Genomic DNA, 24,083 nt, shown 5'->3' with positions numbered 1-24,083 from the left:
CCAGGAATCCCCAGACTTTCCAAATTGGATTCTGACTATTGAGGTTTCTAGCTTCCGGGATTGGGAACCTGGTTCTCTGCATTTGCAGGGTGCAGACTCTCAGCCCCCTCAAGTAAGCCAGCCAATAAATCTGCTGCTATTGTCTGCTCCTGTAAAGAACCCTCCCCACCTAGTAAAAATGTGTTGGGGTCCTGAGGGGGTTGTGTGCACATGACTGTAGTACCCAGCAGAGACCAGCAGAGGGCCTCTGATTCCCCGGTCTGTAGTTACAGACAGTTGTAAGCAGTCCTGCAGGGCTGTCTGCAACCAAACTCAGATCCTCTGGAAGAGTAACGAGCGATCTTAACCCCCGAGCCACCTTTTCAGCCCCCATTTGCCATTCTACACAGCCTCGGGTGTTTATCTGAGTTACATAGTGAGACCCTGTCTGGAAAAAAAAAAAAAAAGCACGGAACTTTAAATGGGCAAATTATAAGTCATTTTAAAGAAATGTAAGGGGTTGGGGATTTAGCTCAGTGGTTGCTAGCCCACTTGCCTAGCAACCGCAAGGCCCTGGGTTCGGTCCCCAGCTCCGAAAAAAAGAAGAAAAAAAGAAATAAATGTAAGCCAACTCTGAAGGGCACACTGTGCACAACTGAGTCTCACTAACCCTGGAGCTCACTAACCTTTCCGCTAGAGTGCCTGGTCACTGAGCACCAGGAATTCACCCGTCTCTGCCAGAGTTGGAGTTACAGACAGGCATCACCTTGTTCAGCTTTCTATGTGGACACCAGGATCTGAACTCAGGTCCTCAGGCTTGTGCAACAGGCACTTTCTTTCTTTCTTGTTCTTTTTTTTTTCGGAGCTGGGGACCGAACCCAGGGCCTTGCGCTTCCTAGGTAAGCGCTCTACCACTGAGCTAAATCCCCAGCCCCCAACAGGCACTTTCTAACTCATACACAGTACCTGTGCGTGGCTGCGGAATCATAGTGTATTGTTAATGAAAGCTCAAAGCAAGGCAGTTAGCATCTCTACAACCTCCGGCACGCATCAACTTTTTCTGATGAGAATATTCCAGATACTCTCTTCTACTGATTTAATATACACACGACTGGGCCGGCGAAATGATTCTGCGGTTAAGTGCATTATGTTGCTCTCACGGAGACCCTGGACCCACGCAAGAGATCACATCAAAAGGAACTCTACTCCTACGGGATCCGCGCCCGTTTCTGTCCTTCGAGGGCACTGAACTCCTGGGAGCACTAAACAGAGGCTCATATATGTAAAAAATATTTAATGTTTTTGTATGTACGAGCATTTTATCAGCACACCACATGTGTGCTTGCCAGAAGAGGGTGTCAAAGCCACTGGAACTGGAATTACAGGTGGTTGTAAGTCATCATGTGAGTGCTGGGAATTGAAGCCCTGAATCGTCTCTCCAAGCCACAAGTAAACCTTTTTTTTATGATGATAGAAAGTGATCCGGCCGCAGTAGGCATCTGCAGCTGCTCTCCCAGCCCCCCACATAGTAGGGCAGCACAGCTCCTCAGAGCCCCAAGAGGATCCACGTTACGGTACTGGCGAATGAAATCTGTTCCGCGCCAGGGCGAGAAACATCGCGAGTACGGGCGGAAGCCAACGCGGCTTAGCTGTCCAAGATACTGCGACAGCGGATGCCAGCCCTGGCGGAAGCGGGTACGGCAACACCCGAGGCGCATGCGTGTGATTTAGACTTCTCGCGAGACGCTAGGCGGGAAAGCATAAGGTGATTTCCTCTGTGGGATCTCTGAGGAGTACCCCGGCGTACCACTGCCATGGACCCATTCCTGGTGCTGCTGCACTCGCTGTCCAGCAGCCTGTCGGGCAACGATCTGACGGATCTCAAGTTCCTGTGCCGCGAGCGCGTGAGTAAACGAAAGCTGGAGCGCGTGCAGAGTGGCCTGGACCTGTTCTCGGTGCTGCTGGAGCAGAACGATCTGGAGCGCGGGCACACCGGGCTGCTGCGCGAGTTGCTGGCCTCGCTGGGCAGACACGACCTACTGCAGCGCCTGGACGACTTCGAGGCGGGGGCGACGACTGCTGCAACCCCGGGGGAGGCAGGTGGGCTGAGGGCGGGAGGAGGCCGAGGAGGTAGTGGGAGACCCACGGGGCGGGGAATGAGCAGGGAGGCCTGGCCTTAGTGCACCCTCTGCTTGCTGCAGCTGGGACGGACTCTAGGGCACGCCCACTTCTTTCTGCCGTGCGAGCCGGAACTTGGGAGTACGAACTTGGGAGGACGCGTTTCTAACCTGCAGTGCCGAGGTTAAACCCAGGGTATTGATCGTGCTAAGCAGGCACTCTCCTACCTACCACTTACCCAACCCCAAGACAAACTCGCCTCAGACCTGCAGTGCTTGGTTAGAAAACTCAGCTAAGAAATGGGTGTGGCCAAGGCACCTTAACCCCAGTGAGGGTAGGGTTGAAGAGTGGGCAGAGGTCACCTGTGCCTGCTGCTCGGCACCATTTCCGTAGTGGGAGTGTCTGTGCAAGCAGTGCTCTTCCTGGTCAGAGAAGGACTGCGCAGCTGAGCTCTGTGGTGCAGAATGCAGTGTCCGGTTATTGGCAGTTACTTCTGTTTTGTGTAGAAGGGAGGCACTGTGGCTTCCCATAACTCACAGTGGATACTGGTCACAACCGAGCAACACCAGTCTGGCCTTGGGGTGTAGATACAGGTTAAGCCTATATTAGACCCTTTATCACTTGTGGCAAATATTGGAGAAGCCATTTAAAGGGGCAAAGGTGCTCTTGGTTGGCTGGCTTTTGGTCTGCAGGAAAACAGGAAATCAAAGCATTTGGAGGGCATGTGGACCAAAGTTGATTACCTCATGGCTGCCAGGCTGAGTAGCAGAATTACTTACTGGAAGGAGCTTGGGACAAAAGGCACTCCCTAGCAGCACAGCCCTTGTACTTCCTTACTTCCTGAGTAGGCTCTCTTAAGGTTTCCATCACCTCCCAGGAGCACCATCAGATTATGAATCAGTAGGCTGATCCACTGGAGAGCTCAGGGCTATCATGACCCCCCCCCCCTCTCCTTTCCACAGTTGGCTCCACCATTGAGGGACTAAACCTTCCTCATTAGGAGCCTTTGGAAAGACGTGTCATACCATGACCATAAGGGTCACCATAGTCAAAAACACTGCAGATAAGATCAGACCCCCCCAGCACTGACAGCACATGCTGTGACAGTCTGTGTCAGGCTCAGAACTATTTGATACATAAGAAAATGGGGTGGATATTCACATCTCCAAGGCATTCAAGTGTTTGTTATTATTGTAGGAATCCAGTAAGGGCTTCCCAGTCACTGCCCAGGGCTCCCTACAGAGGTGACAACTTGCTTATGTCTAGCAGGGGCTCCACAGTATGGCAGGGATGGGCCTTTCATGGTCTCCAGTCAAACCAGCAAAGGTCACAGTGCAGGATGTAGTTTTGGGGACTTTGGCCAACCCACTATTGAGTGGGGCGTTAGGGCAGCCCTGTATTTTTTTTCCCTCTGACACGCCAACCCTCCTTAGTTTCCAGTCTTCTAAGCTCTAACACACTGTGGCCCAGGCTGAGGGAGTGTGGCTGGGCAGATCAGGAGGCCACTGTGGGTCTCTTGAAGTAGCTCCAGGGCTACTGGGTGTCTGCCTGCACAGGACCTGACTGGCTTTAGTGATGTTGCCTTTGAAGTGCCCAGGTCCATGCTTGGTGGCCCACGGGGAGACTTGCCCCCAGCTCCTCAGTCAAGTCATGCTGCTGTTTTCCCTCCTAGATCTGCGGGTGGCATTTGACATTGTGTGTGACAATGTGGGGAGAGACTGGAAAAGACTGGCCCGTGAGCTGAAGGTGTCTGAGGCCAAGATTGATGGCATTGAGGAGAGGTACCCCCGAAGCCTGAGTGATCGGGTAAGGGAGACTCTGCGAGTCTGGAAGAATGTCGAGAAGGAGAACGCCTCGGTGGCTGGACTGGTCAAGGCACTGCGGGCCTGCCGGCTGAACCTGGTGGCTGACCTGGTGGAAGAAGCATTGATGGCCCAGGGATCTGTGAGCAAGAGTGATGATACATCCTCAGCGCTGAGGGATTCAACTGTGTCTTTCTCAGAAACACCCTGACAAGCCCGAGGCTCCTCTCAGGAGTCACTGTGGACTTGATCACACCATGATGTAGCACCAAGTGCCTATCGTGACCAGTGGCAAGAAGACCTTGCTGATTCAGGCTGGGACCCCTCATACCAGCTCCTGGAGTATAGCTGATTCTATGGAGCCTCTGCCCTCTGGGCTTTGGGGACACATGAAGGTTCCCCTTCGTGTTCTCCATCACCTCTTCCCCCCCCCACCCCCAAGAGATCCCTGGTCTTACAAGGAGGAAGTTGAGTTGGAGCTAATGGCACCTGTGCTGACTGCACTTTGAGAGCCTTCGTGTTGTTCCTTGGAGGAAGACACCAACTCAGTTCACATCTGTCTCATATCCTTGGAGGCCATCAGAGAGCAGCTCCTGACCTCCAAACAAGTGCAAGAGCCCTATGAGGACTGATTGTAAAGTTCGCCACTAAAATCGCTGCTCTGTGAAGGACTGTGCTGTGGAGGGAGCACCCTGCCTCCACGGTGGTCTGTAAGCAAAGTGCCTTGGGCTGGCTATAGTGGCTCACTCTGCAATCCTAGCACTTGAGAGTTGAGAACTGCTGTGCTTTATAGCAGCCTGAGCTACAAATGATTCCTTTAAACAAAAACACACGAAAGCAAGTGCCTTTACCTGGAGATAACCAGTGTCACCAAGAATTTCCATTATATTAAGGACCCTTCTAATCTCAGAAGTCCCAGTAGACTGACTACAGTGTGCTCACAGCCCTGGGTGCTAGTCATGAATGAGGTGGTGTGATTTCCTGATTTGCTTCACACCAGCAGGGGCCCTGACTGCCACACTGGGCGGCCAAATAAACCATTTCTTGTCTCAGTTTTCCAACCTTTGGCTGGGTGTGGTTATGCATACCTTTGATCCTAGCCTTGTAGGAAAGTGGAAGCAGGTGGATCTCTGATCTATGAGTTTGAGGACAGCTTAGCCTACACAGAGAACTACAGGCCAGCTGACACTAAACAGAAAGACCATGTCTCAAATAAAAGTTGATGCCTGGAGAAGAGGATCCTAGTTACAGGGTTCTCCTGACAGAGGGAACAGCTACACCTCACTCTCGTAACCTAGTCTTGGCTTCACAAGTGACCAGCCTGGGGACTGTGCTCAAACACTGATCAGTCATTTCCCGCACTCCTTTCCTCCTCCACCCCACTGCTCCACCGGACAGCTGACCCCTCAGCACGCTTGGACTCTCAACTCCTTTCCCGGTTGTTGGTGGCTTCTCTCCTGCATTCCTTGGGTTGCAGCCTCAAACCTACCATGTTTTTCAGCCCAGCATCTGTCCATCTGGCTGGTCTGCTCACATTCTTTACCATCAAGGCCTCCTGACCACTCTGGGGACTCATTGTGTTTTCTCTGGCCCCATTTCTCACCTGACCACACTGCTCTTGGCTCCCCCAGAGTATGCATAGGCCTGTACAAGGTGTCTGATGGGTGTTTGCTGTGGTCCTCTACCCCTTACCCATTTTGAAGGGTTTTGTTTTTAAGACACGGTTTCCTGTGACCCAGATGTAACCTAGGTTGACCTCAAGCTCACAGTGAACTGAAGCGACCTTAAATCCTTTTTGATCATCCTACCTCTGCTTCTCAAGTGTTGTGACAGTGTGGCAAGTTCACCCAGGCCCAAGTCTTTAGAGCCCTTGCTCTAGGAAGCCTGGGCAACCCTACTGAAACATGCTGATGCCTTTTAACTGTCCTGTGGCAATTCAGGTCAGTGGGATTACATGTCACATTTTTTGTTGTCCAAAATGGCTTTCCAGAATTCAGTTCAGCTATGAGCAAGCCTGTTTGCATCTGGATTTAAGAGAATGTCCCTTCCTTCTGTCATTTGCTGTATTCCCCTCTTCAAGTGGCAGGATTGAATCTCAGTTACTACTGCAGGGCTTTTGGGCCACCAGAGAAATGTATCCCTTTGTACAGAGTCTCTTCAACCATGTTGGGATTAAAACATGGGCATCATCAGGGTGAGCACCCCACAGATCTCCATCTCCCCAACATGTGCCCAGTTTTGCCCTGCACACCTCAGCATGAATTCCTCCTGCTGCTAATAATGGCCACTCAGCGCTCCACACCTCACAGGTGACTCTCCTGGGCACCTCTCCTGCCCTTCACTCCTCAGCTCCCATCAGGGTCTTGGCTCCTGTCCATCCTCCACCAAGGGCTGGAACCACAGACCCGCCTGTTCCTAGAAGCCATCCACCCTGCGTATTTTTAGCTTCCTATTTTTGAGTTCCACAATCATTTCTGAGTCATTCAACTGACTGCCTTCTGGTCACAAGGTCCCAGTGTGAGCTGTGTTTCAAATCAGACAGTGGAACATGATGTGATGGAATGTGTGATGTATCCACCATGGACCATGGCCCTCCAGTAGCTGATGCAAAAGCAGTGCTGGTTTGCTGGAAGATTCGGGAAAGAAACCCACAGTATCTTGAGTCATGTGCTAAGTAGATGCTTGCCTGAGGGATATCTGCCGGTCACGGGACTCATTGTCACCAAGGCTTTTCTGAGCCAAAGACAAGTGACAGGGCTGGAGCGTTTTGTGACTAGAACAGGACAGCAGGGTAAGCATGCATGTGGAGGTCTACAGCTCCCACACTCCCAAAGCCTGAATGGACTAGAAAGATGAGGCCTGCTCCCTGTCCATCAAAATAAGACAAGCATACTGTGTCATGCCTGTGGTCCCAACACTAGAAGCTGAAACTGCATTTTAAGACCACCCTGGGCTAAACAGATCTTATCTCAAACAAAAAAGGCAGGTGAGTCATGGCGTAAACACTTGTAATCCAACATATGGGAGGATCCGTTGGAGGCAGCGTCTCTTAGTGAATCCAAGTCCAGTCTGAGCTACATGAGACCCTCTCTCAACAACCCGACAACTCACTGCCAAAACAAAAGCCACACTGCATATTGAGGTCAGAACAGCATTCCTGAGGAGTACAGAAGACAGCCCTGTGTTCAGTGGTGGCTGCAGCAGATCAACACCTCAGGTTCCTGAACTTGGCAGATGGAGTTACACTGGTCTGTTTTCTGTCTTCCTAGGTAATTGGTGCACACCTGATTACATTGCTAACTTAAGTATTGCCTTGGCAGACCTCGTTTATTGTTGGTCACAGGGCCTAGGTTTTATATGTGGCAGAGGTCCATGGTTAATAAAAGCCTGGGAGGGGTTGAGGATTTAGCTCAGTGGTAGAGCACTTGCCTAGGAAGCGCAAGGCCCTGGGTTCGGTCCCCAGCTCTGAAAAAAAGAACCAAAAAATAAATAAATAAATAAATAAATAAATAAATAAATAAATAAATAAATAAAAATAAAAGCCTGGGACAGTGGCACTTTTTCCAATGGCTAGAGGCAGGAGGACATAGGCATTGCCCTCCAGATAAGATCCTCTCCCTCCCTCGCTCATAGCTATGGCCCAGCTGAAACTGCCACCAATTTGACTAGACCGAGGGCTGGCCTTTTCCCTACCGTCCTGTGCCCTTGAGGGGCCTACTCAGGCTCATCCCAGCAGCTGCTAGTAAAGTCCTTCCTCAGAGTTTGCCCAGAGACAGTGAAAGGCCCCTGTATCCCCTGGCTTTCTCACCAGGCAGGGAAAGCAAATGCAAAGATGCTGAGGTTTCCTTTCAGTGGAAGGTCAGCTTAGGAAGGAACAGTCATCCTCTGGGCCAAGCCTGTCCATTGGTGCCCACAGGAGATGCTCCCCACTTGCCAAATTACCTCAGGCCCCCTTGAGGGTAGAACTCCCAATGCAAATCAATGGCTGCTTGCATATACTCATGCTGTAACAGGCCCCCAAACCTTAGCACAACTGAGGCCATGATGCAGTACCATTCAAGGCCATAAAACTCAGCACATAAGCAGCACCACCTGCCAAAATGAAAACAAAGACCTAGTCTATCAAAGTTCATAGCTCTGGGAAAGTCTCTAAATGGACTAACCTTGCTTTTTGGCCTCTGTAGTTCTGCTTCTGGCTAACATCTTGTTAAGTGAAGTAAGTCAACTCGGGGTAGAGTTTTTGTGCTTAAAAGCGCACCCTGAAAACCTTGGGGCTACTCTGGGATTACTCACACCCAGTATAGTTACTGGCCAAGTAAAAAGACTTTCTATTAACTTAAGCCTGTGTCTTAGTAGTCTTCTCTTGTAGATAACCCCACACTGATGCTTTCCTGTCACTGTAGACTGTGTGATTCATTCATTCTCAGCAGTGGGCTCACTGCTTAGACACTGCCCTCGAGCCTGGGACCCACACCAAGCAGCCTCAGCTTCCCATTGCTAAGGCCCACCCGCTCGGGACTGCTGTGTCACTAGGCTTGCTATACATTTTAAGACTACAGACAAGCCAGTTGTGATTTGGATAACCTCAGCACTCAGGAGAGTAAAACAGAAGAATCTAGCCTGGGCTATGTGTGAGATCCTATGTGTGGCTCACACCTGTGATCCCAATACCTGGTAGGCTGAGACAGGAGGACTGATACAAGTTCAGAACTAGAAAGATCCTTTTTTTTTTTTTTTTAAGGCAAGCCTAAGTAATATCTAGTTGCTAAGTAAATAAGGGCTTGGATATAACTCAGTAAAGTGCTAGCCTAGCATAGACAAAGCCCCAGGTCGCAGTCCCAGCACCACATAAATCAGGCATGGCTTCTCAATAGCCACGGGTACTTCTGTCTAGCAGCCTTCATTGAGGGAGCATGTGGAGACCATGCCAGCTCCAGGGGACCACTGTGCAGAAGCATGCTTCTGCACCTAGGAGGCCTTGCCCAAGCCACCACTCCAGACAGTATACCCAGCCCAAGCCTGGATGAACTTTCACTTACTGTGGACATCTTCAACCCTTGAAACTCAGTGGGAAGTCAGTAACTACAAACTTGTGATTGGTGTTCATACAATGCTTCATTTGCATAGAACATTCTTTCCACAGCCCCCTTCTTTGCTGCTTTTCGGGGTTGCAACATTAGGCCCAATAAAAGGCCTTTCCCAAGCAACAGGAGGCCTAGGCAAAGAGGCTGGTTACTGCAGGTTCCTGGGAGTTGAAGGATGTGGGCGCCCAGAGCTCAGGAGCTGTATAGCACAGCCACTGTTAATGCTGCTGTTGCTAGCTGTAAGCCTGTAACCTGTGCCCCTAGGAAGCATGTCCAACCTGCAGCCCATGAGGCACATGCTAAGATTTATTAGTGTGTACATTTCATTTTTTTTAAAGATTTATTTATTTATTTTGTATATGAGTACACTGTAACTGTCTTCAGACACACCAGAAGAGGGCATCGGATCCCATTACAGATGGTTGTGAGCCACCATGTGGTTGCTGGGAATTGAACTCAGGACCTCTGGAAGAGCAGTCAGTGCTCTTAACCACTGAGCCATCTCTCCAGCCCTAGTATGTACATTTCTGATACAGCGCAGGGGGAGGTCAAGGGACAACTAGTTGGAGTTGATTTTCTTTTTCCATTTTTTTATTTGCTCTGGGGATAGTACTCAGGTTGCCAGCAAGCACCTTTACCTGCTGAGCCATCTCACCTGCCCTGAGGGTTGGTGCTTTGTTTTGTTTTGTTTTGTTTTGTTGTTGTTGTCTTGTAACTTGATTACAATTATGAGGTGAACTTTGGAAATAACATCTTCCTTGGACATCTGAAGGTTGGACACCCACCCTCGCCCCGGCCATCAGTCTCTTGTCTCTGAGGCCTGCACTCATCCCTGTCTAGCTCCCAGGGCTTGGAGTTATAGGCCTGATTCTGGTAGCACTGTCCTAGCCTTCAACCCTCTGGACCCAGGACTACCAACATCACCACCTGGTAGCTTCTGGCTGGTGCATCGGCTGGGATTGGGCTTGTGTTCCTCAAATACCCCTCTGGCTTCAGGCTGGGCTTCAGGGAACAAGATGGGATTTAGAGGCAGTGAGAAAGAACCAGAGTAGCTATGGGGACAGTGGTGGGAGGTCGATGGGGCTTGGGTAGTGTGCAGGGATAGCAGCAAGGAGCAATCTGGGGAGCTTTACGGGCTTGGCACGGGGTGGGCACAGAAGGGTGCTGAGCTAGGATCCGGTGTTCTATAAGAAAGTAGCTGAACCAGCCATGGAAAGCAAGCCAGTAAGCAGGGGCCCCTTCATGGCTTCTGCATCAGCTCCTGCTTCCAGGTTTCTGCCCTGTTTTGAGTTTCCGTCCTGACTTCCTTCCGTGATAAACTGTGATCAGGAAGTGTAAGAAAAATAAGCAAAGCACAGTGACTGGCAGCTGGTGCTTGGCTCACTTTCTTCCTTGCATTATTTTTTAAAGTTCTTCTTCCGTTTGTTTCTGCAGTGGGGGAACTGATGCACGATACATGTGCGGAGTTCGAGGAGCTTGCAGGAATTGGTTCTCTGCTTCCACCTAGTGTGTCCCAGGGATTGAACCTGCCCTTTCAAGGTTTGGCTGCAAGTGCCCTTACCTAAGCTACCACCCTGGCCCGTTCCTGCCTTGGGAAAGTCTCACCTACAATTAAGATGCATCTTCCCACATCAATTAATGTAATCAAGATAATTACCCACAGGCTGTTTAAAACTCCATCTCCCCAGTGATCTGGGTTCTGTCAAGTTGATAGTTCACATTAACTATCACAGTTGGGTTTCATAAGGTTCAGGAGTTCTCCAGGTTTCAGAAGTTCTCCAGGGTTTCAGAAGTCATCCAGGAGGCAAACAATTCAGTCCTAGGAAACAGTGATGGGAAAGACCAGGGTGGGTGAAATTGAAGGGGTGAGCTGGCCTCAGATGGGATTGAGTGTTGAAGCCCAGCCTAGGCTATGTTCAAACTACCACCCTCATACCCACACCCCACCAAACAATAAAAAGCTGGGTGCACACACTGGGTTCAGGAGGTAAGGCAGGAAGATCAGTGTTTAAGGCCAGCCTCAGCATGGACTTCAGGAGGCCTTGCCTCAAAGAAACGGAAGGAGCCAAGCATGGTGGTGCACACCTTTAATCCCAGCACTCAAGAAACAGAGGCAGGCAGATCTCTGAGTCCCAGAAAGAAAGGAAGGGAAAGGAAAGGGAAGAAAGAAGAAAGGGAAGGCGGGGGTAAGAGGGAAGGAGAAAGTAAGGAAAGATGAGAGGAAGGGAGGAGGAGAAAGATGGCTAAACTAAATGAGTTCCAGAGTGGTGCCCCATCTCCCAGCTGAGTTTAGGGCCACGTGATGATGTCTGTCACCATTTGGGGTAGAACGGGGTGTTACATCCACAAACCACTCTGGCTTCATAATCTGACAAATTATTTGTTATAAGTTACTCTAGGGTCTCCTGAGCATGGTTGTATGGAGAGACAGGCTTCATCCTCCCCTTCAGCAGATGAGAGGAAGAGCTTCAGGTTAACTGATTAGGGCTGCGTTAGGATGGCCCAGGGTGAGTGTGGAGAAACAGAATCCAAATCCTAGACATTCTGCCAGCCAGATGGAGCCAGCCTGACCCACAGAACCTTCTAGTGCCCAGTCAAGTACCACTGACCCCAGAAGAAGTCAAACTCTGTGACAGAGCAAAGATTCTTCCTCTTTGTCTCAGCTGGAGCTGTCTTTGCTTTAAGTCAAACAGACATCACACACACACATATAAACACACACGCGCACGCGCGTACACACACACACACACACACATACACAGAGAGAGAGAGAGAGAGAGAGACACCCCTGCGCCGCTGCTTTTTTATGTGTGCTGTGAAAAGTCATCCATAAAGGCTATATTCAGGCTGGAGAGATGGCTTAGCAGTTAAGAGCACTGACTGCTCTTCCAGAGGATCTGAGTTCAAATCCCAGCAACCACATGGTGGCTCACAACCATCTGTAATGGGATCTGATGCCCTCCTCTGGTGTGTCTGAAGACAGATATAGTGTGCTCATATACATAAACTGTAATAAATAATTCTTTTTAAAAAAGTTTCCATTTCTGAATTAGAACAGCAGTTAGTTCCCTTGCAGAAGCGGTCATACAAAATCAGAGAGACTTGGGGTTACTTCATATGAGACTGAAATGGAGATTGTGCGTAGCTAGAAACCTGGTGCTTCTGTGCTAATGATCAAGTGTAATGAGAGAAAATCTTGCCGTGGTTGGGGAAAATCTCAAAGGGAGAGAAAGACGAAGACATGAATCAGATGGTTGGTGCCAGTCTCTGTTCTCTTGGTGCCCCCAGCTAACTGCTGTGCTCTCAGCTCTGACTGGGTCTTTAATTCTCATTCTGATTGGATTAATGCTGGGGCCCCGGCATCTTAAACTGTATGGCCAATTACGTAAAGCAGAAGAGTAATCCATCAAATTAATGGTCTTTAGGACAAACTATACCTCTTCAGAGCAGGATATGATTTGATTCATTAACCAAGACCAGTGAGAAATGTGACAGAGCAAAGGTTCCTCCATCTCATCTAAGATGCAGGCCCCCAGCATTAATCCAATCAGAATGAGGATTAAAGACCCAGTCAGTGCTGATACCAGAGCAGTTAGCTGGTTTAAGCTTAAATTGATCCCTTCTCCCCTTTCCACTTCCACTGTGAAAAGTCCACCAGGAAAATACCCAACCCTGTTTTAGAAACATGGGTTAGAAATGCCTCAGTCAACTGTATATTTTGGGGTACCCTTAAACTGTTTCCTTCTTCTCCCTGGAGCTGCCAACCAGGATGTAGTCTTTCTGTGTTGTTTGACTTTAAAAGCTCCCTGTAAAATGTACAGAAACTCTGAGCGGTGTTTCTCTCCAGGCAGTCACCGGTGGCTTAGTACAGTGGTCACACTGAGTGGTCTTTGGATCTCTACCCCACATGTCCACAGAAGGACACAGTCACCAGCAGCAACATGCTGACCCCCAGGGAAGAAGAAACAGGCTGACGTCACCAGCCACTCAAAGATAGTCAGTGCCTGGACTGAGGGGAGAGAGTCTAGTTGGGAGGAGGGTAACGTGAGGCCTAGGTTCCGGAAATGCTCCCAGGCTTTGGCAGCTCCACAGCTGAGCCTAAGTTGGCCAGAGCCCAAGGAAGGGAGGGTGGCGATGTCTGGGCAGCCTCCCAAGCCCTTTCATCATGGGAAAACCAGACTTTCCCCATGGAGTGGAGAGAGGAAGGGAAGGACATCTTCCCTGAGACACTGCTGGAGGTTGGGGTCAGAGCATTGAAGGCCCTTCAGTTTACCCACCGTTAATTCAACTTTATATATTTGGGGGATTTTTTTTTTTTACATTTTATCTTTATTTCATGTGCATGGCTGTTTTGTGTACACGTGTTTTATGAACACCACATGTGCCCTTGGAGGTAAGAAGGGGTCACTGGATCTTCTGGGACTGAAGTCATGAGCTGCCATACAGACCTGGAAACTGAACCCAGGTCTTCTGCAAGAGCAGCCAGTGCTCTTCACCGCTGAGCCGTCTCTCCAGCCCCTGGGTTGTTTGAGTTTGGCTTTTGCTTTTTTTTTTTTTTTAAGTTTTTGTTTTTTGTTTGTTTGTTTGTTTGTTTGTTTTCTCTTTTTTTTTTTTTCAGAGCTGGGGACCGAACCCAGGGCCTTGTGCTTGCTAGGCAAGCGCTCTACCACTGAGCTAAATCCCCAACCCCTGGCTTTTGCTTTTTAAGATAGAGTTTCACGCACACCAGGCTGACCTCAAACTCACTATGTAGCTGAGGATAACTTGGACTCCTGAAGTTCCCACCTCCATCTCCCACAGGTTGGGATCGTAGGAATGTGTCACCACACCCAGCTCTACGTAGAACGGAGGGAATGCAGCACCATGTGTGCTAGGCAAGCACTCAACCAACTGAGCCACGTCCCAGGCTATTTCTGGGGTCCGTGCTTTGCTTTGTTTTGAGGACAGCATCCCACTCTGTAGCCCAGATTGGTTTAGAAGCATGGCAGTCCTCCTGCCTCAGGCCCCAGAGTATCCAGATTATAGACATGGGCTATCATCCTGGCTTTTTTTTTTTTACTCATTCATTTACCGTGCGTGCAGGGTGCTGTCCTTGGCATCAGGGTGAGGATCAGCCATGTGCCTCAACATGCACCTACACAGCTCTGGTGTCCTCCCACCTCATAAATGGAGCTGAGATGACGACAGGATTCTCGAGCTGTGTGGCCACCCACACACACACTTTTGGTTCTGGCCTGCTAGGTGCTTGTCTTAGTTACTGTTGTGTTACTATGATAAAACACCACGACCAAGGTAACTTACAGAAAAGAGAGTTTATTAGGGGCTCACAGTTTTGGAGTAAGAGTCCACGACCATCGTGGCAGGGAGCACAACAGCAGGCAGGCACGGCACTGGAACAGTAACTGAGAGTTCACGTTTTGTTTTTTAATTAACATTGGTGTTTTGTCTCCATGTTGTCTGTGTGAGGGTGTCCTATCCCCTGCAATAGGAATTATAGACAGTTGTGAGATGCCATTTGGGTGCTGGGATTCGAACCTGGATACTTTGGAAGAGCAGCCAGTGCTCTTAACTGTAGAGCATCTCTCTGGCCCAAGAGCTCACATCTTGAAACAAAGCCACAAGGAGGGAGAGAGAGGGAGCTATGTAGCAACAACATAAGCTTAGGAAACTTTAGAACCTACCCCCTGTGACACAACTACTCCAGTAAGGCCGGATCACTTAATCTTTCCCAAACAGTTCCACCAACTGGGGACAAGGCATTCAAATATATGAGCCTTTGGGGACCATTGTCATTCTAACCACCACAGCATTCTATGTTCCTCCAGAACTTCCTGTCTTCACAAACTAAAACTCTGCCCTCGGATGTTTTTGCATGCTATACTCCAAGCATAACACTGCCTTTGCTGCCTTCAGTAACTGTCACACAAAACCCTCAAGATGGAGTCCCTTGAGTACCTTGTAAAAGGTGAGATGGGATGGTCCAGTCATCAGACCCTCACCTGAGATTCCAGCCACACCCTCCTGCCCTTCCTCTCAGCTGTATGGAACCCCAGATTCAGGAAGTCACAGGTTCAGGAAGCAGAGAGGACTCCATTATACAGCTATGCAAGCCACTGCAAAGTCACCCACACTCCTGAAAGGAGCCCCCCACCCATGACAGTAAACTCAACAATGCACTGACTCACCGCACTGAACTCGGGTGGAATGTTCCTTTGGTTTGGAGGTGCCTCTCTGGGGAACCTACATCTGCTCATGTCTCTTCAGGAAAGATGTTGTGTAACCGCTGCTGTGTAACATCTGTATTTCTGTCTCTAAGTTTGCCTGCTGGAGGGGAGGTGTGAGATTTAGGTCACCTCATTTTACCACAGGCTTCATGGCAGCACCTCTATTCTAAGAAGAAATGTCTGGATGGATCTAGAGCCTCGATTCTCACCAACCACAGTGATGACAGGAGGGGATGTGCAGAGCCCAGAGGGGCAGGGCCAGCACCCAGGGAGTCTCCCTGGCAGGGCTCTGGGGACTGGCATGTTCACCCTGGAGGCAAGACTTGACTAAGACTGAGGAGGACCAGCAGGTAGGACAAGGTCAGGTGATCCTGGCTGAGGCCTGGCTATCCTGTCTGGCTTCTTTCTGTGCCATCTGCAAGATGAGCTTCCTGAGTTTCCTCAGCCTCCTGAGCCTTCCAGGCTGTGCGCCCGCTCACAGCCATGGCGGGCTCCACTTCCTAGCCTGGTGCTGGAGGCTTCCATGCCAGCTTCCACTTCCTCAGACTCCTCCCTAGCCCTCCAGCATGCTTTAACTTCACTGCCTCTGACCTACTTCGGGAGTGGAGGAAGGTCTTTTCTTTTTTCCAGATAAGGAAAGCCTCACCTTATAGGCCTCACAGAGGCCTCCTGCCTCTGCCTTCTGAGTGCTGAAGTTAAAAGTGCGCACCTCCAGCCTGGCCGGTTTGGGTTTGAGACTGGTCTCATCCACACCCAGGCTGGTTTCAAACTGGATGTATAGCTGAAAATGACCTTGACACAAGGCCCTGGGTTCGATCCCCAGCTCCGGGGGGGGGGGGGGGGGAAGATGACCTTGAACTCCTCATCCTCCTGCCTCCACATGCCAAGTGCTGGGATTACATGCATGTGTCACCATGCCTTTCTCTTAGTTTTAAAATAGTTATTAAAGTTAGCCTGTGAGAGGTCCATCAGGTAAAGGCACCTATGGTCAAATCTGATGACCTGTGCTGGATCCTGAAGACCCGCATGGAAGGAAAGAATTGACAACTGCAAGTGGTCTTCTGACCTCCATATATATTATGCTCTCTTGCTCTCTCTCTCTCTCTCTCTCTCTCTCTCTCTCTCTCTCTCTCTGTCTCTCTCTCTCTCACACACACACACACATCAAATAATGTAATCTTAAGATTTATTAAAATAGTAATTACTAATGAAATGAGCCTTAGGAAAAGGAAATGTTCCCTCCATGAGGACTCTGGAGCACTTGGTGAGGAGCAGCAGGCTGGGAGTATTATCTGCTAGACAGGTAGAGGGCTGTGCTGGCCCAGAATGGGAACTATGTAGGCCTCCTAGGGTGCTGTGACAAATGGCCACACGTGGGTGATTGAAAACAACAGAAATCCACTTCCATTTTGGAAGATGCAGGTCTAAAATCTAGGTGGCAGCAAGGCTGCCAGTGATCCTCCCCAGTGGTGCTTCCCAGTGATGCTCCCCAGTGGTGCTCCCTAGTTGCTAGAGAGGGCTCCCTGCAGCTCCTGGTCCCAGCAACCTGGTGGTTTACAGAAACTTATACCCAAGCTTACACCATGCTACCCAATGTCTGCCTCAGTCCCAGTTGAGGGTCTTTTTCCCTCTGGGACTCACTTGGCCCCCTCTTTTAAGAGAGACTGCAGTTGCTTGATTAGGGCCCAGGGTGTGGCTCTGTGACCTCAACCTGAGTCACATCAGCAAAAAGTATTTACAAATACATACAGAAGGGGCTGTTTGGAGTGGAAGACGGCCTGAGTAGATGCATTGTAAGAGAGGGGAGGTCTGGGTGGGACCCTGAACAACCCCAGTGCAATTGAGGGCAAAGAGTCCCAAAGGAGAGCCAGGGCGTTATGTCACAGGAGGGAGAGGAAGGAGGATGAGGAGCCAGTGTGGTGAAGGGCTGTGGGATATCAACAGAAGCACAAAGCCAGCACGGTGACACGCTCCTGAAACCGCAGCATGTCGAAGCTGAAGCAGGACTATGAACTCTCTCCGAGGCTCATGAGCGCCATTTCAGTTAGGCCTGCACTGTAGGGCCCTGTCTCACAGAGAGAGATGCGGACGGGTATGCCTAGGCACAACTGCCGAGCAGGCTTTGCTGAGAGCCACCCCAGGGACTGCCTGGGGAAACCCCACCTACGTGGAATTGTCTTTTCACATTTGAGAGGCTGACATGAAGATGAGGAAGCCATGGTGTGTGAAGTCTAGGATGCAGAAATCTGGCCAGACCCAGGGGTTTAGACCAGAAACTGCAATGCCTCATGCAGAGGACAGGGATTCAGACTGACCACCAACATTTGTCATGGAGCAGTCTCCACCGTCTACATTCCTGTCACGTGGGCCTGTGGGCCTGCTTTTGAAATCCCCACAGACGTCTGGGTCTAACCTCGTCTGGGCCCTGGCTGCATGTATGCTATGCTGTTTGCCTCCTGGGGCATTTGAGCATGTGGGTCAGGGTGCAGGAGATTCTCCTTGGGGTAGCCATCATTTTTCTTATGCAAAGCACAAGATGCCCCCCCCGCCCCAGTAGAGAGGTCTCTCCAGTTCTGGGTCCAGATACTGAGCAGGTCCCTACATATCTCAGTGGGAAAAGAACTGCAGAGCCAGCACCCTGCCCTTACTATTTCTCCTGCACCCTCCCCCTCCCCCATGGGGAGCCCTCTGGCTTGGCTCTCTTCTAGTTGTTCTTGGAGGTCATTATCTGAAGCCCCATTATCCTTGGGCAAGTCACTGCCTGGCCAGTGGGTGGGGGTTGCAGGGCCTCCTGCCCCCACACAGCCACATCCTGAGCTTACAAACTAGGGTGGGCGTGGGAAAGCGGGGAGGGAGAGTGTGAGCATTCATACCAGCTAGGTAGGGAGGGCTCTCCTCTGCTGTCTTCTATATGTCCCAGATGCTATAAGCTGTCGCCAGACAGGAGACAGGGCCAGGGACCTTTTTCCTGTGTAACTTCTCATTCTGTAGCAGAACTAATTTAAGGGCTCTCCAGGTCTCTAGGAAGTGGGGAGGGGCCTCCTGACCTGGGTGATCACTGCCTCCAACTTTCAAGGTGGTTTGTCCCTCCACCTAGAACCCTCCGTCCCCTACTCATATGACTGACTGACTTATATATTCATTCTTCTGACCTCATACTCAGAGATCTGTCTATCTCTGTCCTCTGATTTATTCTTAAAATTGATTCTTTTAGACAGCTCTTACACCCAGATCCCGGATGGTGCTTGCCACCCCTATGTTTCTAGAACATTCACGGTCTTCTTTCTTACAACAGAATTTAGCTTCACAGTCATGCTTCCTTGCCCACCTGTCTGTCTCCCCAGCCCCTGGCATCATAGGTCACCCCAGTGGGCAGTTTTGGACAGGAGCCAAATTCACTGCTCACTGCCTAGCCTCACCCACTGCCTAGGGCTCTTGGCTTCTCCTTTCCCTGCTGGGAACAAAGCCAGCCAGGAGCAGGATGAAGCCCAGAAACAGAAGCATCAATGAAATGGGATCCTCAGCAGGATGGCATCTGGGAGAGGCGAGAACCCAGTCACTGCAGGCCATTGCTAAATGTGAAGAGTGATGACAAGGTGTTTAAAGCAGGGAGAGCAGGTAGTGCAAAGGCCTGGGGCAAGCGAGAGCCAGCAGAGTGAGGGCCACAGAAAAAGGCGGGTGTGAGTTTTGTAAGAAACCAGGGATGAGTATGGTCTGACTGTGCCAGCACTGGCAAGAGAACCTGATGCTGGCTGCCTGTGAGCTCGGAAGGAAGGACAACACTCTGGAGGGTTGAAGGCCTCTGGGCCTCCACTGCCCTCAGCTGTCTCTCTGCTCTGCAGACACGGACCAGAATATGGAAAATGCCAGAGAAGACCAAATGGGGTCAGTAGGATGGTTCCTCAGATAGTGTACTTGCCACCAACTTGACAACCTGAGTTTAAACCCAGGGACCCAGATAGGAAAAGGAGAGAACTGACTCTCAAAGGTTGTCCTCAACATGTGCACTAGGGCTGTCACGCATGCGTCATGCCCCTGTGCACACACTAAATAGATTAGATAGATAGATAGATAGATACAGATAGACAGACAGACAGACAGACAGACAGACAGACAGAGAAACATCAGAAAAAGTGTTCTGTGCGCAGAGTAGTAAGGCACATCTCATCTTCCAGTTCCAGAGGCAAGATAAGACTGTGAGAAATGGGTCAGAGACTGAGAGAACCTGCTTTTCAGGTGGTGCAGGGGTGTGGGTGGGTGAGCTGGAATGGGGGTAGGGTGGGGACAAGTTCAGCAGAACACCTACCTTTGAGTCTGCAAGGCCATGGGTGCCATTCCTAGCGCCACCAAACAACAACCAAAACCACAACTGTGGTACCCGCTTCACTAAGGCCATCCTAGGCAAGTATTTTCCTACTGAGCTGTAGCTGAGCCTAGCTGCCACCCTTTTTTCTTCCTCTCTCTCTCTCTCTCTCTCTCTCTCTCTCTCTCTCTCTCTCTCTCTCTGACTCTGTAACTCAGGATGTCCTTGAACCTTCAATCCTCCTGCCTCAGCCTTCCTCCTAGACGCTGGATTAGAGGTCTGGAGGCAGTGGAGTGTAAAGAAAGAAAACCAGGGGGCTGGGGATTTAGCTCAGCGGTAGAGTGCTTACCTAGGAAGTGCAAGGCCCTGGGTTCGGTCCCCAGCTCCGAAAAAAAGAAGAAAAAAAAAAAAAAAAGAAAACCAGGTGCAGTGGCAAATATCTGCAATCCCAGCACTAGGGAGGCTGAGGCAGAAGAATTGCAAGTTTGAGGCCAGCCAGGGCTATACACAAGGTGAGTTCCAGGTCACTCTGAAAAATGGAGGTCTCCAAAACCCAATTTAAAAAAGAAAGATAGCCACTTGCCCTACCCTTCTCCGCAGACTTAGGCCAGGTCCCTAAGTCCTTTTCTCTCTGAATTGTCTACAGGAGGTAAGCAAGCTGCTTAAGCTAAGCTTTGCATAACATTTACATGTCTGAATCACTTTCCAGCTGGCTACAACAGCCACACAACAGGGTCTTATGTGACAGAATGAGTTCCCTTGTCTTGGAGACCAAAGGTCAATGGTCAGCAGCTGTCAGAATGTGTCAGCACGATGACCCTTCTGGCAGCTCCAGGAGAGATCAGTTTCAAGCCTTGGTGTCCCCTGTCTGTGCTGGCTGCATCACTAGGCCTCCTCTCCATCTTCTCACAGCCTTTCCCTGGCACCTCTGTCCTTCCTTCCGGTCTAAGGACAGTCATTCTCCAATCCAGCCCTGCTCTGGTCCACAAACGCACTTGCTCAGAAAATTGAAGGTCCCCAAGATTTGAGAGGGTGTTCTGTTCTTTCCTCTCCTCCCCAGTAGAAGCCACATCTTCTGTACTGCACCTGTCAGTGGGGCAGAGTGTTAAGGCTTCAAGATGAGGAGGAAGTGTCTCTGGAGTATGGGGTGAAGGAAAGAGATTTGGAGCAGAGAGTGGAAGAATGGGGTCCCTGAGCCTCAGGATTCAGGAGAAGGGGTCTCTGGGCCTTGGCTGAGAATAGAGGGACAGACAGTCCTGTCATCCAGCATGGCCTTCTGCAGAGCCCACTTCTGTCCCTGCCCTCCTCCATGAAGCCAGCTTGGAGCTCTCAGAGTAGATCGGACCCTGTCCCTGTCCTGAGAGCATGTTCCACTGAAATAGGACAGCTGGTGTCATCATTGCTGTGGACTCACCTCCTCACCCCTAACAGCTGGTCCTTCTTCATACCTTAGAAGACACTGGGTCTAAGTGATAAAAATCCCACCCGGGGTCTAGTCCCAGCCGGATCAAAAGACTCCTCCCAAAAGGCTGGGCTGGGCTCCTGTGAGGCTGCCTGTTTTGGGAGGGAGGAAAGATTCAGGCTAGTCTTCCTAGTGGTCTAGTGGTGTTGTGCATGGCAGGTAGCCTGCTTCCTTGGTCCCACCTTCTGGACCTCAGGCTGCAAACGAGTAATCCATAGAAGAGGTCAGAACACCTACTATGTGTCTGTCCTTCCACACTGATGGACTGGCGCCTTGGCCTAGCTCATGGTGGAAGAAGAAAGACTGCTTTCCTACTCCAAGGCCACTGTGAGCCTGTCTCTGTGTGCTGGCTTGAGTGAGGCCACTTTGCCATGCCAGGGACTTGTGGGAGTCCCAGTAAGGATCCCACACATTTCTACTGTGCCTCTGGCCTAGCACCAGCTGCTTTAACATAGACAGGCCTGCCATACTTGATGCTTGCTTGGTTTAAGTGGCCTCAGCCTGTGTGCTTCTGTACCTGGCTCACCATATCCTATGTGGCTTTTCTAGGGAATCCAGGTTCCAGGAAGCCCACTGCAGTAGCAGCACCTCCTGGCATAGATACACTTCCTCCTGTGTCCTAGAGGTTGGCATTAGCTATCTGCTTGACCAGCCACCGCTCACACCTGAGTCAGGAGGTCATCACAGATCTGTCCCCCACACCCCAGCTGCTCCAGGTGCCCCTGCTCAAAGAAGCCTTGCTAAGAGTGGCCTATTTCATAAAAACAAAATAAAAAACCTCCCCACTCCCACTATGCTTCTGTCTTGCGATCTCACCCAAGACTTCTGTACTACTACAGAACAGAAGGGATGGAGCATTAACCCTCTGCTCTGCCCTCGCCCCACACTGTTTCATCATGACTGAGCCGGGAAGGGTTAATGCTCCATCCCTTCTGTTCGGGGACTCTCACCTCTGGTGCCAAGCACAGGTCCTCTCATGCAGCGCAGGGACAGTGCCAGGTGGGGAGTTTGACTGGGACCGTACACCTGCCAAATGGTGATGCAGGTGTCCCAAGGCGAGTTCAGGGAGGACAGAAACCTCCTGTGGAGCAGTAGAGCAAACCCTCGCTTATTCTTGATTTCAGACCTTGAAAGCAGGGCCTCACCAGTCTTCTGACCTTTGGGGTTTTAAGCAGGAAGTGTCAGAAAAGTTACCACAGGGATAACTGGCCTGTGGTGGCCCAGCATTCACAGGGACGTCACTTTTTGATCCTTCGATGTCGATGTCGACTCTTCCTATCATTGTGAGGCAGAATTCACCAAGTGTTGGATTGTTCACCCACAAGTAGGGAATGTGAGCTGGGTTTAGATGTGAGACAGTGTTCCCAGATTGCTCCGTGGGAATCAGAAGGGAGACCAGAACCAAAGTCTTTTTGATAAAGCACCAAGACTGCATACCAGCCCATTTGGACAGACTGACTGCCTTCCTGAACAAGGCATGGTTCATCCCAGCATGGGGAGATTGCCCTTCTTTCCTCCCTCCCTCCTACCCTCCCTTCCACTTGACCCATTTTCCCTTCTCCATGGTACACTCAATAAAATAAAGTAAATTAAAAAAAAAGAAATATTCTTCAGTGAAGTGTTCGCTTTGAACACTTCAAAGTTGGCAACAGAGAGTGCTGGCTGACTTATTTTTATGTTTTTGAGGTGCTGGGCGTGGAACATTGGCCTATGTTGTGTTAAGCCAAGCACCCTAGTACTGAGAGTCCTCACCCCAAAGCTGTTTTCCTACTGTGATCAAAGATAGACACTGTTTAGGGTCATAACCATTTTACACACACAGTTCAGTTGCAAGAAGAACATTCAAGCTGTTAGCGGCCACCCCTACCATCTTGCCCCTGGCTGAAGCAGGGTCGAGAGTGGGCACAGTCACACAATTCATAATGCAAGCAAGAGTGCCTGATCCCTCCCACACCATCCGTAACCCCACTTCTCTTAAACTCCTAACTTGCTGCCTTACCTGAGAATGACCTCAAATTTCTGATTCTTCTATCTCCACTTGTAGAGAGCTGAAACTTCAGGTATTCACTGCCATGCCCCTGGCTCTTTTTATTGTTTTTTAAAGATGTATTTACTTTTATTTTACAAACATGAGCGTTTGCCTGTGTGTCTGTATGAGCACTACATATATGCAGTACTTGCAGAGGCCAGAAGGGGGTGTCAACCCCTGGAACTGGAGTAACACCTTTGTGATGTGGATGTTGGGAATCAAATCTGGTCCTCTGAAAAAGCAGCCAGTACTCTTAATTACTGATGTCTCTCTAGTCCCCCTGGTTCCTTTGTTAAAGGTGAGACTATTTTATCTGTGTCACTGAAGATGATGATGGTGGGGTGGTAAGCTGCCACTGTGCTAACAGCAGCCTACCGTAGCCCTTTAGACATGGAAACTTTCTGCCAATGTTCAGCACCCTGTAAGTTTGCTTATCCTTTAGAACCCCACTCCTTGTACTATTGTACACCATATGACACGTGTACAGAATCGTTAATATTTATTTTATTTGAAAGGATGACTTGCCCCTAGCAGAGACAGGGTTGAGAATGGGCACAACCATGCAATTCACAACCTAAGCAGGAGTGCCTGGTCCCTCTCACACGCTTCCACCTTCTCCCAGAGCCTGCCCTGCATGCTAGGGGGCAGCAACTCCTGCTCTTACACATGACTCCAGGGTATAATGGGGGTGAGAGGTGGCTTTCCCCTGGACCAGCAACTTCTCTGTGTAGATTTTAAAAGAACTTTTTTTTTTTTTTTGGTTCTTTTTTTCGGAGCTGGGGACCGAACCCAGGGCCTTGCGCTTCCTAGGTAAGCGCTCTACCACTGAGCTAAATCCCCAGCCCCTTAAAAGAACTTTTTATTATACTTATCTCTTGTTTGTATGTGTGCAGGGTGAAGCTCCACAGTGTGCCTGTGAGGTCAGAGTGGGAGTCAGGTCTCTCTTTCCACTATGTGAGTCTCAGGGATCGAACTCAGGTACTCAGGTTTGGTGGCAAGCTCCTTTACCCACTAAGCTTTTTTGCCAGCCCTCCATATAATAAATTATTAGTTTTAATTCTCTCGAAAAAAAAATGCAGTGT

General features: G+C 50.0%; 1 protein-coding gene across 2 annotated transcripts; it reads left to right on the top strand.

The window, feature by feature from the left end:
* Positions 1-1,261: 1,261 nt before the first annotated feature.
* On the top strand, positions 1,262-7,440 carry Fadd (Fas associated via death domain). Of its 2 annotated transcripts, none has more exons than XM_039102426.2 (2): positions 1,262-2,075; positions 3,770-7,440. In XM_039102426.2, the coding sequence occupies exons 1-2, from the start codon at positions 1,794-1,796 to the stop codon at positions 3,839-3,841; spliced, it is 354 nt and encodes a 117-aa protein (XP_038958354.1). In that variant the 5' UTR covers positions 1,262-1,793; the 3' UTR covers positions 3,842-7,440. The 2 variants fall into 2 exon arrangements, with proteins under 2 accessions (XP_038958354.1, NP_690920.1); NM_152937.2 differs by having other exon boundaries at positions 1,756-2,079; positions 3,770-4,161.
* Positions 7,441-24,083: the final 16,643 nt, after the last annotated feature.

The sequence above is a fragment of the Rattus norvegicus genome, chromosome 1 (genome assembly GCF_036323735.1).
Source record: "Rattus norvegicus strain BN/NHsdMcwi chromosome 1, GRCr8, whole genome shotgun sequence".
Taxonomy (NCBI): domain Eukaryota; kingdom Metazoa; phylum Chordata; class Mammalia; order Rodentia; family Muridae; genus Rattus; species Rattus norvegicus.
Note: the sequence above shows the minus strand (reverse complement) of the source record. Positions and strands in the feature narration are given on the sequence as shown.